Source organism: Cryptomeria japonica, chromosome 10 (genome assembly GCF_030272615.1).
Source record: "Cryptomeria japonica chromosome 10, Sugi_1.0, whole genome shotgun sequence".
Taxonomy (NCBI): domain Eukaryota; kingdom Viridiplantae; phylum Streptophyta; class Pinopsida; order Cupressales; family Cupressaceae; genus Cryptomeria; species Cryptomeria japonica.
Window position 1 is genome coordinate 4404474 of NC_081414.1, and position 19263 is coordinate 4423736.

General features: G+C 36.0%; 1 protein-coding gene across 3 annotated transcripts in view; it reads right to left on the reverse strand.

Annotated features, from left to right (window-relative positions):
- Positions 1-18084, reverse strand: part of LOC131069406 (65-kDa microtubule-associated protein 6) — a 29427-nt gene extending 11343 nt beyond the window's left edge. The window contains exons 1-3 of one of the 3 annotated variants that reach the window (XM_058004811.2): positions 17665-18084; positions 17469-17573; positions 14684-14887 (exon numbers count right to left, since the gene is read on the reverse strand). In XM_058004811.2, coding sequence (XP_057860794.2) covers positions 14684-14887; positions 17469-17540 — 276 coding nt within the window. In that variant the 5' untranslated portion in view covers positions 17541-17573; positions 17665-18084. The remainder of the gene's footprint in view (positions 1-14683; positions 14888-17468; positions 17574-17664) is intronic. The other 2 variants (XM_058004810.2, XM_058004812.2) reach the window with 2 other exon arrangements.
- Positions 18085-19263: the final 1179 nt, after the last annotated feature.

Consider the following 19263-nt stretch of genomic DNA (forward strand, 5'->3'; position numbering starts at 1 on the left):
TCCATTCTCAACTAGTCATTAATCTTTCAAGAGTTTAGTTTGCTCTAATATAATTTTCTTAATAGCCAATGTCTCACTCAAAACTACTTAACCACAACTGAGATAAATTCTCATTACACGAAGATAATGAATAATATTCTAATATAATTTTCTTAACAGCCAATGTCTCACTCAAAACTACTTAAATCAATCAGAATGGAAGATAATGAATAATTACATGAAGACATGACAGGTGGTTCTGTGACTTATTGCTTCCATAATCACACAAAACTACTTAACCACAACTGAGATAAATTCTAATATAATTTTCTTAATAGCCAATGTCTCACTCAAAACTACTTAAATCAATCATAATGGAAGATAATGAATAAAATATCATTCCGAATTTGATGGATAAAATATAATTCTGAATTTCTATTCTCAACTAGTCATTAATCTTTCAAGAGTTTAGTTTGCTCTAATATAATTTTCTTAATAGCCAATGTCTCACTCAAAACCACTTAACCACAACTGAGATAAATTCTCATTAGCATTTGGAAACACCTATTCAGCAACCAATGCATCAACATTAGTTTCAGCAATCTTTAAGGTTCTTAGCAACTCTGACCATATAGATTCTTCTCTTTTGGACTTTGTTACTTCTTCCTTGACTTTTTCTTTTCTGGTATCAATTTCATTATATATTTTCTTAGCCTCCTCAATAAATCTTGACCCATCTGATATAATCTATTTAACTAAATCTTCTGTTGTCTTAACATAAGATTGATATTTACGTATCTTTTCAAAAGCATGTTTATCATATACTACCTTCTGAGTCAGAATCAAAATATACCATAATATCCAATGGCTCAGTCAAAGTATCCATGATAGATTTGAGATAAGAGATCAAAACTATCACTACTTGTTTGAGCTGATCTTTGGTACATTTCTCCTTTTCAGTTCTTTCTACCAACTTGGTAACTGAAACTTGCAGGTTATGAATATCTTCTTCATGTGAAGAATGACCAAGGTCTACTTTGGTAATATCAAAATCTGATTATGTTAATTCACCAATGCTCTTTTCTACAATTGGCTTAGCTACTTCCACAACATATTCCCAGATGTAGGATCTGCCATTAATCTAGATGTAGCCTTCCTTTTTGTGTTTGGGAAAATTTTGGGAAACCTTGGTAATTTAAAAGGGAAACCATTGAATCCTACAATTTTGATACAAATAGATTTGGTAAATTGAATAAAGTAACTCCTATAGGTAGTAATAAAGTAACTCCTGTAGGTAGTGTTGGTAAACAGATTTGTCACTGCGGTCGTTTACCTGAAACTGACCCTGTTTGCCCGATGAGCAGTGACAAACGTTCCAACAGTTGGAGAGATCGTTCTGTGAAACACGATCTTCCTCTGCGTTTGAGAGGGGCAGCTCCCTCGTATGATAGGGGTGTTTAGGATTTTCGTGTACTTTTAACCTGAAAGTACATAAAGGAGAAAACATAGAACTTAAACAAGATTAATAACAAAAACCCTACGAGAAGACATACGAACAAGAAGTAGGATTCCATAACAATCACAAAAGGGGTTACCACCAAAAAGGTTAGTCATGCAACAATGATGAAAGAAGTACAATAAACCTCGACACACAAAGAGATAGGTTGTACTAGCACATGCAAGTCAAGATACCATGAAATGATGTGTTTCATCAATGGATTTCACCAATACATAAAGGGATTACTAATTCAACATACGCAAAATTAGCAACAATAACTTATGAATACATTCAAGACACACGAATTCAATGCATTCTTCATTATTCTTTTTGAAAATATACAAGTTCAAAAACCCCTTAGTCAAAGGTATGAATATCAAAAGATCTCACTTAGTTTCTCTACAAAATTCTGCAAAGTTTTCCCCCCTCTGTCGGAGTCCCCCTTTACAATGCAAAAGCCTTAAATTTATAGGCTTCTTCATGATCAACACCTAATAACTACCCAAATAACTAATTTCTAACCACCTTTTTGAAATATAATAAACCTTATGTTTTGCATCTGTTTTTGAAAATAAGGTCTATTTTCTAACTTTTAGTTACATTAAATGACATGAGTCACTTTTACAAAAAGTTAAAATTGGGTAACTAGAAACTTGAAACTTTTGAAGAAGGAACAAGTCATATATTTGTTGAAGTAGGTATCATGTCTTCTCCCAATCCATGAGTTACATTCTTAATAATGATTTCACCTTCGAGGAGACATATTCCAATTGTATTTGTTAAACATATTTTCCTTCCATTGAAATCAATTGATCTTTCCTCTTCGAAATTGAAAAAAAACTCTTCATCCCTTACAATTCGAAAGATATCCATACATAGGTATTATAATGTTGAGGGTCAATTTCCAATACACTTTGATGTCAATTGATACCATTAAGTAAAACAAGAATCAATCCTTTTAAAATAATTTCAAAAGTCTCATGCTCTCTTTGTGAATTATAAAAATTACTAAGGAACATGAATCTTGATGAGATAAATGATTAATTACAATTCCTGAGCTAGGTAACCTTTTTCATGATATGAACTTATTTAGCACCCTCTAACTTACTACAAGTTTAACACCTTCTATCATGTTCAACACATCCACCAATGTCTTTTCCCGTTCTTACAAGGGTTTAAATGATGCCATCCTCTCTGGTATAAACATTTATGTTTGTCCACAACTTTGAGTCATTTCTCAAGAGATGTAATTGGCAAGACTTTGATCCTTTTCATAACACAACAAAACCATCCTCATCTTTAGATAACTTCGAGTCATATGCATATATAGAATAAGATATTGATATCCCACATGAATTTACTACAAAATTGGTTGAAGAGATCCATGGTTATTCTGTCAAATGATGAACGCCCACATGCTGGTTCAAAGCTTTCAATTTGGCCCAAGGTGTTATGAAACCTTCGCAATAGAACAATTTTGTGCACATCTAGAATTCCATGTGAGCTTATTTTATGAAGGCATTTTGTCAAACATGTCACCTGTAAAGTCTCTACAATCCTTCCTATCATTCATTGGTACCGTTGATGCATTTATTCAAACAATTCATGTGTCTCATTGAGGCTTCCAAGGTTCGCAGCCATGTCTTCTGAACATTTCCAGTTAAATATTTGACAAAGGAAATACCTCTCATTATGCTATTTGAATGTCCATACTCTATTCTAAAGCTATCATTTTAGCACAGGCAATGGTTGTGGAATTTGGTTTTACGTCTGCCAATTGCATTTGCTACAGTTTCTAAAGCTTTTTCAACAAGTTCATTTGGTACAACCTGCAATATTTGCATCTGATAGGATGGCATTTCTTTGAGGCAACCTATCAAACAATTCAGGCCGCTGTCTTTGATCCCACACGTTGCATAGTTGTCTATTGAGGCATTTTGTCAAATGTTTCACGTGGCTCCTCTATGCTTCCACCTTTATGTACTCTCGTGAAAGTTAATGCCTTTTCCACTAATTCATTTCGCACATATCGTGCAATCATTGCGTTCCATGCGATGACATATCTTGGAGGTATTATGTCAAACAGTTATTGTGCGATATTCATGCTTCCACGTCTGTCATTCAACCCAGGCAAATTGCAATTGCTTGAAAGTTTCTAAAGCATTTTCAACAGATGTAATTTGTCCCCATCCTACAATCATGGCACTAAGAGATGGCATCTCTTTGAGGTGTTAATACGATGTGTTCGATGGTGTTTCACTAGTTCAAAGCTGTTGGGACCTTCCTGCATGAATTTGTTTGGTGCACATTCTGCAATCATTTCATTTTGTTCCAATGGAGCTCTTCCGAGACTATCAAACATTTCAGGCGTCTGTTCTATGATGCCACGTGTTGGATGTATTCACGCGAGAGCATTCTCAACCATAAAAATTGACAAAAATTCTTGTGCCAATATGTCATGATGAATGTCGATAACCTGTTCCAAGTCTCTATACTGTAAATATTGTGATGTTTGAATTTATGCCTGCGAATGCATTTGTTTGGAGGTTTTTAAAGCCTCTTCAATAAATCCATTTGCGCAAACCTTCTATGTTTATAGATGTAGATTATCTTCAAATCCATTTGCATGAGATGCCAATTCTAAAGACATTTTGGCAAATAATTCAGGTGCTCTATATCTATGAATCCACATTTTAGCATGCGTGTCTACCCAAGCGGCTGCAACTACACGACTAACAAAATTCCTCTATCCTTTAGCTTTGTTGAATGTCGTGATAGGTTTTGTGCATACCTTGCAATCATTGCAGTAAATGAAACCACATCTCTTTAAGGCATTATGTCAAGCATTTCACTTGCTTTGTATATGCTCCATGGTGCATGCATTTTAACCGCAATATATAATTATTGAGGCCACGTTTCTTTAAAGCATTCTATCAAACACTTCACATGCCGTGTCTGAGCTTTCCACAATTGCGTTTCACGTGGTATTCTATCAAACAGTCCACTTGCATTGTCCATGTTCCATATTCGCAAGGTTAAAGTGCATTGTCCATGCTGCCACATTCTGCCTTGAGTATCCTGTCAAACAAATTACATGCGTTGTCTGTGCTTCCACGGTTTGCAACGGTTAAAGTGCATTTCTAACTCCAGCATCTTACAGAATCCGATGCATCTTTAACCTAGTTCGAAGCTCCCATTTTGTGAAGGCAAGGAATTAGCAAAGGCGTGGGGGAATTTGGCTTTATATTTGCCAATTGCATATGCTTTAAACTTTCTAAAAACTCTTCAACAGACCTGTCATCCTATTCCATGGGTTTCCTATTTCTTTGAGACAATTCGTCAGATGGTTCAAATGCTTTGTCGATACCTTCACATTTTGCATACATCCATAACAATGGTTGCCAGTACGAGATATGATAAAATATTACTATCCTTTATGTTGTGACGAATGTCAATGGCTGGGATGATGCGGTCAAAAGTCACAGAAGATTTCATGAACCTTACCAACTGCCATCACCTAAAAATTTCCAATTGCAATGCAAGATGGAAACCATCTTTCTTTTCATTACATCTAATGAATATTCATAATCTGGAGTGTGAAGCTTCTTCTTCCTCTTTTTTATTCTTTTCTTTTTGATGAAATTTATAAGAGGTTAAGAATGCTCAAAAAGTGAGCATTTCTAACCTTCTTGACAAAGTGGGGCCCGCAAGGTTAAGAAATGAGGTTAGAAATGCTCAAAACTTTTGTGAAAGGTTAGAAATGCTCAAAAAGTGAACATTTCTAACCTTTTGACCAAAGGTTGAGAAATGAGGTTAAGAACGCTCAAAAAGTGAGCATTTCTAACCTTGTGCGTCAACGAGCTATCCTTTACACCTTGGAAACCATTTTTCATGAGAATGAATCAAGGAAGAATGCCACCAATGTCTGAAGACGATTTTCTATCACAATTGACCAGACATATTGAAATAATTTAAAATATTAAATTATCATTTGAGAAATAATTTAAATATTTTAAATATATCGCTTTGGCTGGAGAAAAATGGCATAACTTTCAAACGGTAGGAAGTTAGGTTTTGAAATTCGAAACACGCGTCAATTAAAGGGAAAAAGGTCCACACAATTATTTACACCTCGTGACGAAGCCTTAAATGAGATATTTTAATCATTTGGGAGCAACAGACACCAAAAATTGAAAGTTTAAAATATGACAAAGTATGAACTGGGTTCAGGTGAAAGTTGGCCATGTGATACAAAATGATGTTTAGATCCTGACTGTCAAGTGATTTCCCTCAATTTGTGATAATTTTCAAAATTCTTCCATTTTTCGTATTTTGACTAGTAATAACCTTGGACGACGTGCTTATTTCTTATGCATAAACACCCTCTGGACCTTTCCTCAATACTGGGATTGCTTTGAAAAAGATATGTCAAACATAGGGGCAACAAGTAGTAATTAATTTTGCTACTTTAGAAGATAATCTTATCCCAAGGTCTCCTCAAAGTTCTCTAGCAGTCAAACATTGTAAATGCATCATTTACTCTTTTGAAACTTTTGAAGCTATGCTATAGCTGAAACAATGTATAATGATTATTTATTTGTGTCATGTTATCAAATATTCCTCTAGTAACAAGCCCTATGCAAGCTGTCACGCTAGCAACAGCATAAAAAAGATATGAACATATAAAAATGTTGATTTAACTCAAATGAGCCAATTGATCATGTAACTTGTCACTGATAACATTGCCTCGATAAACTGATTTCCAGCACAAATTACAATAATAATAAGATAATCCAATCTTCAAAAACAAGGGCATTTTCATTACCCACCAATATGTGAAGCAAAACAACGATATCAGAAATCTCCTCAATAAAATGAGATCTATGAACTCTAGGTAGTTAGATTTCTCTTTTCTAGGGCCACTAGCCGATTCTTTGCTATGATATTACGACATGAATTCTTCTTCTCTATGAAATGTTGATAAGCAATTGTACTCTTAATGTCAAAATAATTATCTATGCCTAGTAATTTGAGTGTTATTCCAAGATACACACAATCTAGTTTGGCTATTACTCAATCATCTATCGCATTTATTTCGCATCTAAGGATCCTATAGTGCTTAATATACTCCAAAACTAGATCAATGCATTGTCCTAGTACAAGAAAACCTATTGCTTGAAGAAATCCACTTTCAAAAACTTTTTGTGCAATAGGTGACCATTTTCCTTCTTCCATTCTCTTCAAAAAGTCATCAAGGCTCACATAACCTAGTTTTGTATCAATGAGATTTTGCCAAGATCAAGAACTCAATGAAAAGTACAAAATAGAGAGACAAGATATAGGACAAGAAAAAACTGTATTCTCATCAATAGATCAATCGTTGTTACATACAATGTAGATGAGTCTACATATATAGGCAAGGCTATATGGATATGTGAGCACACAAACATGACATGTGGCTCAATAAGAAACAAGGGTTGGTAGGAAACAGGTGTGGTAGGTAGGAGAAACAATAAAATATTCCACATGAGGTGGATCACCCACCGAAGGTGGAATTATCACTCCACAATAAGTGGATATGATAGAGTAGTAACAAGATCACACAATAAAAGGTGGAAATTCTCCTACACACACTATCCCAATGTGGCACAAACACCCAAGTGTCTCATACCCAAACTACCATGAAATGCATTATCCTAAGTAAACTTAAGTAAGGTATAATAATATCCAACATGAATAAATAATTACACCAACAGTATCACCTATCTTTGGAAGTGCAGATTGCAATATTGATAAGGAGTTGTATCCCACGTATTTGTATTTCATGTTTAGTAAATGTTTTATTGTGCAGAGAAAATGGGTCGAATTTCCTACTAATATGCCAACTAGATCTAAAGGAATTTTATATTTTGGAAATGATGATAATGGTCAATTTTCATCTAACAAAAACAATACTTTGCCTCTTGTTTTGATATGCCCCAAAAACCAAACTAGGGTTTGCAATTTACAAAATATTCAACCTTTGAACAAGACTAAAATAAAAATGTAACCAAATGCAACAAATGATGCATCAAACAATCTACTAAAATCATCTAAGCTTTAAGCAAATACTGAACATCACAAAATTCCCTTGTCATGGTATTCAATTCTGAATTTTTGGGTGCGCTAAAGAAATCTCTTTTTCTACCCTTTTACCATTTTTTTCATTGACTTAGGGTTTCATCATTATTTTGATAATTAATGACTGACATGTTTTAATGACCCTGCAACTCACTTTTAGGAAAATCATCTAATATGGGTTTCAGTAACATGCTATAAAGACCTATGTAATGTCCCCTTCTCATTAGTCCGCAGATATTCACGAGATTGGCCTATCACATGACCCTCGTAGGCCAAGAGGATTGATTAGAGGGTCGATTTGCAGTGATTTATGACTTCACGTTTCACGTATTGTGAGACGTGTACACTTTAATTATATAATAATATTTTTAAAAGTGCAATTAAATTAATGTGTAATAAAATAATAAAGTGTAACAACAGGATAAGAAGAGAATCTTCTAGAAGGAATCACATGATTGAATATGAAAAGAATAAATAGAGGAAGGAGGTTCATTGTTGATTATCACTTGTTGTGAATCTCTTCTTGTGTAGACTTGTGGAGCCAAGGGTTTTTGCAAACAATCATTTGGGAATGAAAACTCCTAATGGTTAGCATAACTGAGGAGGTGAGAGATCTTCCGAGGGGTTGCTGTTTAGAGAGGGAGACAAATCAGTCTTCCTAAGCGTGCTTATCAAGTTTGTTATATTTCCATGGTGGATGGGTTCATGCTACTATCAGATTTTCAGATTGAAGGCCCATAGCATATCGATTTTGATTGAAGTAATCAGGCGATTCTATTGGAGGACATTTTGAAGAAGATTTGTGAGTTGCTGTTGTAAGTTTCAGGTCTGAAGACAAATTCGTATTTTACCTCCTAACCCTCAATTTGAGTCGGATTTCATTATTTACTCATCAAACCTTCCCACTAAGGCCAGCAATATTCTTGGAGGAGTTAAGCAATACTGTTCGAGACATTTTGAAGGTATTTTGTGGAAGGATTAAGTGCCATATCAGTCTCTGAAATCAAAATCATGGCAGCCAGCCCACAACCTCAATTTTGCTCATATCTCACTCAATTGGCATCCAATCTCATCAATGAAGATAGCGCTATATTTGTGAAGGGAAGGTGAACATTTTGGAGAAGAGCTTGAGAACTTGCAGCTGATCCTTCAATCATATTCAGACCTCCATGAACAGCAGGGGCGATTTTGGAAACACTTCATTATGATGATGATGTGGGCTCAACAAATAGGATATTGATTGCTTCTTCATCTTTGCATCAAGGCGTCTCAACCAGGTTCATTTTGGTGTTGTCTTTCAATGAATATTTGATGCTATTTATGTATGCAGGCATGGCTGTCTTTGTACTCAGAAAATTATGAGCCAATAATAGGTTGTGTTTGGGAAATTATGTTATCATTGTATAGACTTATTGGAACATCCCTTTTGAATGAAAGAAAGAAATAAGGTTGCATTCATATTTCTTGTCTGCGGTTTTATGCCAACTGTTTGTCAAGATGACAGCAAGTTGTTGGTGTCTAAAATAGCATTGAAGTCTATAATTTAGTGGTGAATGCGTCTTTGATGATTGTCCAATTTGATAAGAGTCATTAATTGATGATTATTCATGAGAAGTAAGTGTTTGAAGACTTCCATATCAAACTTAAAAATTCTGAGACACTCTGTCAGCATAACACGCAAATCTCAGAACAGCATAACACACAGTTTGGACAATTAAATATTCCTTGTTTTCAGTCATTTCAGTACAGGGGATATTTCAACCTATTTGAATTTTGTCATGAGCTTTGTTTTCCCACATTTATACAAATCGAATTTTAAAACCACTTATAACTTTTGACATATTATCTTTGCCTTTAGTCATATTGAAAAGGTTGTTAAAACTTTGTTAACTCCTGACAATGATTATAAAACCATGTCGGCATGCATCATATGAAAAATTATCTCTTAGAAATCAAGGAAGTCTTCAACTAGAGATCGGCTCTCGAAGGTGGTTATAAAGCCGCTCAAAATTCTCGACAAAGAACAATCAAAGGCCTTTTCACAAAGAAGTTATAAAGACATTGTTGCCCTTAAAAGTAGTTATATAAACCTTGTTGAGAGCCAACATAGGTAAGATAACCATTAACAATTTGTGGGTACCCAAAGATAGTTATAAAACAATGAGAATCTCTTATGAAAAAATACTTGTGTTTCTTTCTAAAGTAAAAACAAAGTTATAAAGAATGATAATGTGGATCTGCTCCGGGTAGAAATTGTAGAAAGGCTGAAAGAAATTGGAATGGGGATAAGGTATCTTTACCATTAATTCCCCTTTGTCTATGTAATCTTTTTTGATATTAATATACGTCAAGAGTCAACAAGGTTAAAGAAGCCTTCACTATGTTGGGCTTCAATGCAATTGTTAGAACTTGCAAAACTATCAACAACTTAACATTTGATTCAACATATTTTGTAAAAGGAAATTACAAATTCATCCGGGGGGGCAAATATATAAACATGAGGAAGGCTTCAACATATCAAAAATTGGGGTAACAATGAGTCATATCAAAATTTTGCAATGACAAATCTAATTACCAACAAATTACAAAGCAACTATTAGGTTGGGTATTTGCCAAATACATGAGGGAATCTATCAACCACTTATACAACAAAGGGTGTACCAAATTTGATTATGAATCTACATGCAACTTCAAATTCAAAACCATAGAAGATATAAGGTATTTGCAATCTATCATCTAAAATCTCTTTTGAATCACTATTGTGTGCTTTCCTTGACCAAGGAAAGATCTCACCTGTATCTTGCCACACCTCAAGGCCTAGAAAATTGTACATAAGGTCAAGTGTTGCTGAAAGAATTTTGCATGGCCCTTGCACACTCTCGTCCTATTAAGACCTTTTAAGCAAGATAATGCAAGTGACCAAGTCTCTTGTGCCAAAGCTTACATAGTTGGTCATTGTCGTGCAATAGGGCTCTATGCTTGATGGAATCAACAAGCAACCTATAAATGTCACCCTCTTGCATACCTCTAGCCAAACTTTTACCAATATCTTAGCTAAAATCTCTACTAACAACTTAATAATTGTCAAACTCAACGATGCAACTAAGATTTGTCATGACTAGCACTTAAAGTTCTTAGTTAACCTAAGAACATATAATATATGAAGTTCAAGAACATCACCTAACGACATGCAAAAAGAAAAAATCATGCCCCTATATAGCTAGATATGTGGCATCATCACCAAGCTCAACCTCTACACCAGCCTCCTACTCCTAAAGTTTGTTGAAAGTCTTTTTATTGTTAGTCGTGTGTCCCGATGATCCACTAACCACATAGCACCCAAGTGGATAGGCACAACACAATCAAGAAGGTTGTCCTAAACCTAGATGAAAGCTTGTCCACTGCTAAAGCTTTTGCACTTCCTACAAACTAGTGTTGTTGATGTCACTTGCACTTCCCTTTTTCTTTGAATGACACTTAGAAGCATAGTGACCATTTTTGTGGCATTTGAAACACTTGATATGGCTCAACTCTTTCTTCCCCTACCAAGAAGAATTGGATCCGCCTTCCCCTCTTGACCCACTCTTGGTCCTCCCTTCTTACCACCTTTCTTCATCTTCGCAACAAGCACTAATTTTTTGCTCCCATCCACTCTTGTTGAGATAGTCTCCTCCTAGATAAAATCATCTTGAAGCTTCTCATGAACAAAAAACCCCAAACAAATAAGTCCCAAGTTGGAGAGAAATCATTTATAGTTGTGGGCACTAACTCATCATCCTCCACTTTACCCCAGTAGCAATACGCTGATCACTATGTTACTATCACTCACACATCACTTAGCTTGTTCTTTAGCAACATCTTGTGACAAATATTCACATTGTAGTACAAAGTGATCAAGGCATTGGACATCTACTTCATTGTTTTCTTCTCTACAATGTGAGGGATCAAGATCCTTCACCAAATCTAGGCTGATTTGCTTCGCCTTGGCTGAGTTTTTATTATGTTTGTCCAGCCGAACAAAGGTCAACAATGAACTGCAACCTTTATCCCTAAAAAAATCATTTGCAAACAATTTGCACAATCACATAGTTCTTACATCCCTGACAAATACATCACCAGGCAGATAGCATCACAGCCCAGGCAGCCATCCCATTCTAGATTTTGATTATCCCATCTTAGGTTGACTATTACTTTTAACATAACCCTTACACTGAAAACTACAGAAGATAGCAAACAGATTTCTTACATGGTATGGATAACCTTTAGAATAAAATGAATAATATATTAGAAAAGCGAAATGAAAAGAAACATAAACAAAGCTCCACTTTCTTATCCAGTTTGAGATTAGCAAAACATGAAGCTAAAAGAAAAGAAACCGCACTTGTGAATAGTATTCAAGCGGGAACAGAACAAAAAAACAAATTGGTCGGCAATGAGAACTGCTGAATCTTCTACACCGTCATCTCACCTGCACATGATGGTCTGTTTCCCCCATCATACAAGACTAAATGATGGAAAATGGTAGCTGGCAAAGCAAATATGACAGTGCAGATGGTTTATCATTTAGCAATTTCAATGGAATAATTGCTTTTTATATTTATAGCAATGGAAACATGGGTCCAAATTTGATCATTTTCATTATGAGAAGAATAGTTGACAGAGTGGATGGACAGTTGGCCATTTAGTCTGGCACAGAGAAGATCTGACATCAGTAGTGTTCAAGACACACGACAAAGGAGGAATCTAAGGGCTATGGATGGTGCAAAAAATTTGTGACTTAGCCACTTCTGTGTGTTTTGTCTGCACTCTTTCCTATTCTTCTCATTCAACTCAGTTCTTGATTTGTCTATATATGTTAATTATACCCCCTTTTGTTTTTTGCCTCTTCGTTTTTCTATTTGGGGTCAGCCAATTGTAAAGTGTGCAAATACATTGACCTCACACTGTAAAGAGTGTGTAAATATATTGACTTCATAGAATTAAATTGTCTATAAACACAAATCAACACTGCACATGTAAATCCACAGATGTCTACAAAAATTGTGAGAAAAGTCCTGTTATAATTTGAAAACACTGTGGGGACGAAGTTTCCCTAAGCCACTAGTGACCAAATGAATTAAACAAATTCATCCATGAATATTTTATTTTCTGATGATGCATCTGAGTGCCGCTTCAATTATAATGCTAATTGCCTTCGCATTGATCTTATTCTTTAACAATTAGTGATAAAAATGTGATTTTGCCATGATCCTGTCATTGCATTTTCTCTGCAAATTTGTATGTCAATCTGAAAATTTAATGTCATCATATTGACAACTGTTATAACTTGGAGAACGGTAGGAAGCTAGGAGCTTATTCTAAGGGGAGATGCAGCATGCATTCAATGGAACAACTTGGAAAACTCTAGGAAGCTGGGAGATTATTCTCGCAGGTAATGCACCTTGCATGTTGCAAAATCCAGTAAAACATTTGGAAGCCAGAGCAAACCATGTTACAACTCAAAGACTAAATGAACAAGAGAAAAAAAAAAACAGAGTGGCAAGTTGGCAGGTAGATAACCTCTAAACAAGTGGCAGCAAGAGAAAAGCCCGTTGTAAGGCATGTAGCCTCTAGCAACAGAGAAAGATGAGAAGGCAGACTTGACGTCAATAACTAGAGGAAAAGCACCCAGATATCATAGTCTGTGCACAATATGCAGCTGGAAACCGCAACAGCAAGATCAACAGAATCCTAGGCTGCACAGGCCCCACATCTTGGGTGGGTCTCACTTGTAGGACATAAGTAAAACAGGTTTCAAACACTGTTATGGGAATATAAAAGACAAACATTCTCAATGGGCAGTTGAAACTGTTGTTTGTAAAAGTTACCAGGAAACAGGTTTGTGTGAGGGAAGCACCAAATTTTTGGGACCCCAAGAATGGTTTGCCACAAAACATTTGTATGACATTAAAGATATATTTCACTATATTGATGTTATGTACATGATCAACATTAAAATAAAAACATATTGAAAAGATGCTATGCAATCAAGTTTCAAAATATTGTCGGTTTCAAAGTTTTAAAACTCAGACACGCCACGGACTCAGCAAACCAAAAAATTGGACTCGGGCTCGGACTCGCAAAAGACTCAGCAAGGACTCGGCAAAAAAAAAAAACCGTAATTTTACAAAAAAACATAAAGAAATTAATGCATTTAGAGAACATGAGATCTCTTTTGCTGATTTAATCTTCTTCGCTCTCCTCCTTCAAACCCTACAAACCTGTTTTCACCAAGAAAGAAAGGCAAATGAATGAAAAAATGCAAAAAAATCACTTTTTAGCATTGCTGGGCGTCATAACTGGGTCGCACGAGTCCCTGCAAAAGACTCGCGAGTCCGTGTAATTGACTTGTGCAAGTCCATGAGAAAGACTCGCGAGTCTTTCAAAAAGACTCGCCAGAACTCGCCTTGTGAGTCCTTGGCGAGTTGACTTGTAGAGCCACTGGACTCACGAGACCATGGCAAGTCCACGAGTCTTCAAACTATGGTCGGTTTATAAGTAATTATTTATGTTTAAGTTAGTTGTGTTTTATTAACTTTCTGCTGACCCTTGTGGGATGTTTGTCTCTGAAATGAACCAGATATGCCAGTTTCTTTCCACAAATGTCCCAGAAATGCCAATCCTGACAAGTACCCACCAATTTTGAAGAATACGATAATTCTTATGGAGAACCAGAACCAGGAAATGCTAGAACATTCCAGTTCCATACGCACGTGCTGCACAATCAATCACACAGCCTAGATGCATTCTACTTTCAAAACTAAAATCCACAACGTACAAACAAAAAATAAATATAAATCATGTTGCATCCAGCCAAACATTGTCATAATAGACATTGTTTAAACTGCAGTAGCCCTCAAAGAATGTCAATGAATGAGACAAAAATAATAATTGGTGAATGACTGAAACAAAAGAAATTATCAGATGAAGAACAAAATGTTGTAAAATTTAAAGAATATAGACATATATCAAAGCAACCAGCAAAATACTAAAAAGGGGGCATAATCCCTGTATTATTGGAGCAGAAATGCTTGTGTGCATTCATACCTGAGAATGAAGATTCCTGTCTCCTAAAGAAGCTATAATAGATGCCAGCTCTGCTTCTTTGTCTGCAAGCGACTGATGAAGCTTTGCCCTTGCATGACTTGCCTGGTCCACCTTCCGACAGTAAACCTCCAAACATTCTTTTTCAAGCTCCAAGAGCATTTTGTCTCGGTCTACTTCATTTTCTCCAATCTCGTCCCAAATGTGCTGTCCAAAGATAATCACATTTATAATATGAATTGAAATTACTTGGCCAACAGAACTAAGAAAACTCCAACCACTTTAAACCAAGATTCCTAATAGATCTATCTCAAATACATCTTGAATACAATGCCAACATCTTGGGAACAAGCATAGTTATTGAAAATACATCTATCTAGAAGATGCTGAGAGATATCAATCTTGAGACACTTATATTAAAATTAATATAGGCACCTCAAGATTACTATCTCTCAGCATCTTTAAGATAGAGATGTATTTCTGATATGTATGCTAGTTTTAGAGTAAAATATAATGTTTAATATATAATTTAAATATTAGAGCAGTTTATATATATAAATACAAATTTGCATTAATTACTAAATATTAATTTAATATGTAAATGGCTGTCAAATTTAAGTTAAAAGGATTTAATTAACACAATCCCATCAATACAATCCACTCTTGTTACCACCATAGTTATGCCTCTGAGCATAACCAGATTACAGTTTGACGGAAAAGAAAGAGAACGATAATATTAATGTGCAAATGCAGCCAAAATATCTCATCAGCACTCAAAAGTGCTTCCACTTACAAAAATATAGTATCGGGGGTGAAAAATATACTACGAAAGTAACTTACAACTAGAGCAAGCTAAAGCAAAACAGGACGACGTAAACCCATTTTTCAAGAATATTTATGAACAGATGAGATGCAGGTCAAGTTTAGAAAATCTTTTACACCTTTTGAACAAAATCAAATCCTGGTTTCTTGAACCACGGTGTGAGAATGCTCAAACTTGCAATAGAAAAAAAACAGGTGCAACAGATTGCAAATAACACAGGCAATATTTCTCAAATGGAAGAAAGGAAGACAGCTTTGAGTTAAGATGGTGGGGGAGAGGTTCAAGGTGTTGAATGCAGCTGTGACCAAGAGTTGACAGAGGCGCAGCTGAAGCAGCTGTTCGATATGGAAGGGGATATTGCTGAGGAAGTGGTGAAGGACATCATGGGGGTCGGGATCCTGCAAGGTCAACACACACACAACGCAGACCTCCCAGAGCACTTCATTTACACTATTGCAAGGACAACGGGGAGCCATGAAAACACTGAGAAAGCCATCAGTGGGTGACCAGTTTCAAGAGCAAGCGCTGGCAGCCCTGGGTGAACTGAACATGGCTGCTTTCACTGGTCTGGTGGCAGATGCTTTCAAGGTGGAGGAAATTCTAGAGAATGGGTATATGTATGATACTATAACATGTTTGAGGGAGGCTTAAGGTAGGAATAATTTGGAGAGTTATGAATACATGATGGGTGAGAATGGATATCTGTTTCCCTCTGATCAAATTGAGAGAGCTAAGGTGGTCATTGATGCTATCAAGACCCTGCTGTCCTCCCTTTGTGGCTAAATGTAAATATTCTGTGGAAGTAATATAAGGTAGCTACCCATAGGAGGTAGCAATTTGCTTTAAAAAAAAAAAAAAGAGGCAATATTTCAAATTTTGCAGAGAGCATGACAAATCACAGCTACAGGGATAATTAACCAGGACACTATTATGCTGGGTATGTGATGATGAATTACTTCGGATTCTACTGTTAGCAAGGGTCGGAAATAATTCCGACTGAGATTAGGTGTGCTCAATGATTTACAGGGTTTCAACGATTACTCCTGTGCTTTTGTGTACTCCATGGGTCACCAGGTACGCCTACCCCACACTGATCGGTACAAATCAACTAATAAGAATTTCTAACCTATGTGTCACCCCCTTTGCCACGTCCAAGTCACCAACATTCCCGTCCTCTTACTCTGTCCCCAAAATATGTTTCCATTCGAAATTCATTTCAAGGATTTTCTAAGTACTTCTAAGCATGCCTGTTTCACATTGCCGCATTTCCGTGTAAAAGGGGCTTGGCCGAACATAGTATTTTAACTTGGGTGTCCTGAACGTTAGTAGCCATATGTTTAGTGTAAACCCTCGTTAAACATCATAAACACAGTTGAATCCTGATAAAACATCATAACCATGGACTTTTTTAACCCCTAGTCTCTCCGTCTCTAAGGCTCAAAATCATAATGCAATATGCAAGGGTTTAGTAAATGAAGCAAAAGAGGGTACATTGGGGATCACAGGCCTCAGAATATACTTTAGCGGTCGAAAAGGTTAAAACATTGCGTAATAACAACCAAGCTAACTGTAACCCCCGCTATCAAGTTAGAAATTAGCGCAGCTCGTGTGTGCAGCCCTACATGCCCGACCACATCTAAATTCATAATAAAGCCATGGAAAAGTGCCAAATATACAGAGAGCCAATTCCAATGTAGCAAGACTTCGAATCATGCTAAAAGCAAACCGAGATCACAGAGACCACATGCAAGCAAAAGGCAACAAAGGGCATTTTGAGCGTACTGCAAAGAGATTTCAAAATGTAGGGAATTTTAAGCAAAAGAAATTCTGCAGAGTTCCAAATTCGAGGCGGCCATTATCATTAACTAAAGAAAAAACCCCAAGGCAACAGAACTATGAAGTTCTCCAGCAAAATTTGAGCATAAAAACTCAACGGAAAGCACCAAAAAAAAAGCTAAGGCTAACCTGTAGTTCTCGTAGTAAAGAGCCGCACGTAGTGTCCATGTGAACAGACTGTTTACCCACCGAGGGTACCATTCACAGAACCCACTTTGAATTTCTACTGATTACCTGCATTATAACAAACGGCAGGCCGATCAATAATGTAAAACTGAACTCATTTTCGGGTACTCTGAGCGACCGAGTTGAAAGAAAAGCATACCGAGTGCCAACAAGAGCTTTGAAAAAAGAATTTCCACTATTCGCACCAGGAACCTCAGTTTTTTTTCTTGACAGAGGCTTAAGAGGTGACGGAGAAAAAGCTGTTCTGCACAGCAAAAAGATAAGCAGTGCGGTCAAGTCTATGACATTGATTGTGCGGTGGGGTTCCCCACAGTACTCACGTTTGTTTAAATGGCTGTCAATTGACGTGAAAAAAGCTGACGAAATAGTAAGTCCGCATGCCCGCCCAGACTATAACCCTAAATTAGGAGATAACCCTGCATTCAAATCTTTATTATTAGATCTTTCGGTCAAACCGCCAAACAAACTTGGTGCACCGTATTGTATGCTCTCCGCGTTAAGGCCCCGGATTCGAAACCGCGACCCCCAGAAGATCCAAAACCCAAACCCATACAACTGTATTTTCTGTCTCTCCCCCTCTCTAAATTAATTTCCAATTCCATGAACTTCGTAATTGAAACAGAAATCAAATTCCGCAAAATTACATCGGGAATGAAATGACAATAAATGAAATTTTGTAAATTTGAAATTTCGTGACAGAAATTTGCGGGGCCCGCGGCGCACGGGCGGACGACCTTCTCCTGTCGCTATCCGCACATTAATTAATTTGTGATACCCGTAATAATTGAATTAGCGAGAATAGAGCTTCAGGAATTTTTTATTAATTATTCTTTTTAGACATGCAATAAAATTAAATGCAAACCTTCTTTTGCCACCAAACACATTCAAATTATTTCTAATTTTTTAATTGTTTTGAGCAAACCCTTAACGTGGGTTTGGTGAGCTCCAAAAATTGGGTCCACATGTTATAAAGGTATTAGGGAACTTAGAATACCCTTACTTCCACGGTGTTAAGGACCCACTTAGATTCAATTCCACACGTCACTTTCTTAGCCTGGCCCCAAATAAAATTTTATTCTTGAGAGCATACCTAGTCAAAATGTTTGGAATTGAAATTGATTGTTGAACCTCCTACTCATTGTAACTTATCTATATGATGATATGATTAAAAATAAAGAGTTCAATTATTATTATTAGAGATAGGAATGAGGACAATGAATTAATCATTGTTTAGGAAGAAAATTTGTCTATAAAAAGAATATAGATTTTCATAATTTTAAAGTTAATATTGGGTTTCGGTCTATAGTTCAAAAAGTTGGTAAATTCGATCAAGGCTTTGGGTTCAACTCTCTTCAATTGTGGTTGTTTGAGTCTACTCAATCATCCATCAAGGTATTCTTGCCTCGTCTTGCCCCTCTATATTCGAAAACTCAACAAAAAAGTAAGATCGAGGCAAGGATATCAAAAAATATATATTTTTTAAAAATATACATTTAATGATATATTTAGACATATGATTTTATCATACATAAGTTTTTAAAAGGAATTAGTTTCCATCTATTGTCATAATTGCAGTAGTCATCATGGGACCCAATTTTAAGAGAGGGTATATGAAATCAATTGTGGTTCATACATTTGATCCGATATTCATGGGTTTTTATGATGCAAAATATTTATCAACTATAATATGTTTATGAGTTTTTATGTCCACCAATAGTTGAAGATTTATAACCATTTA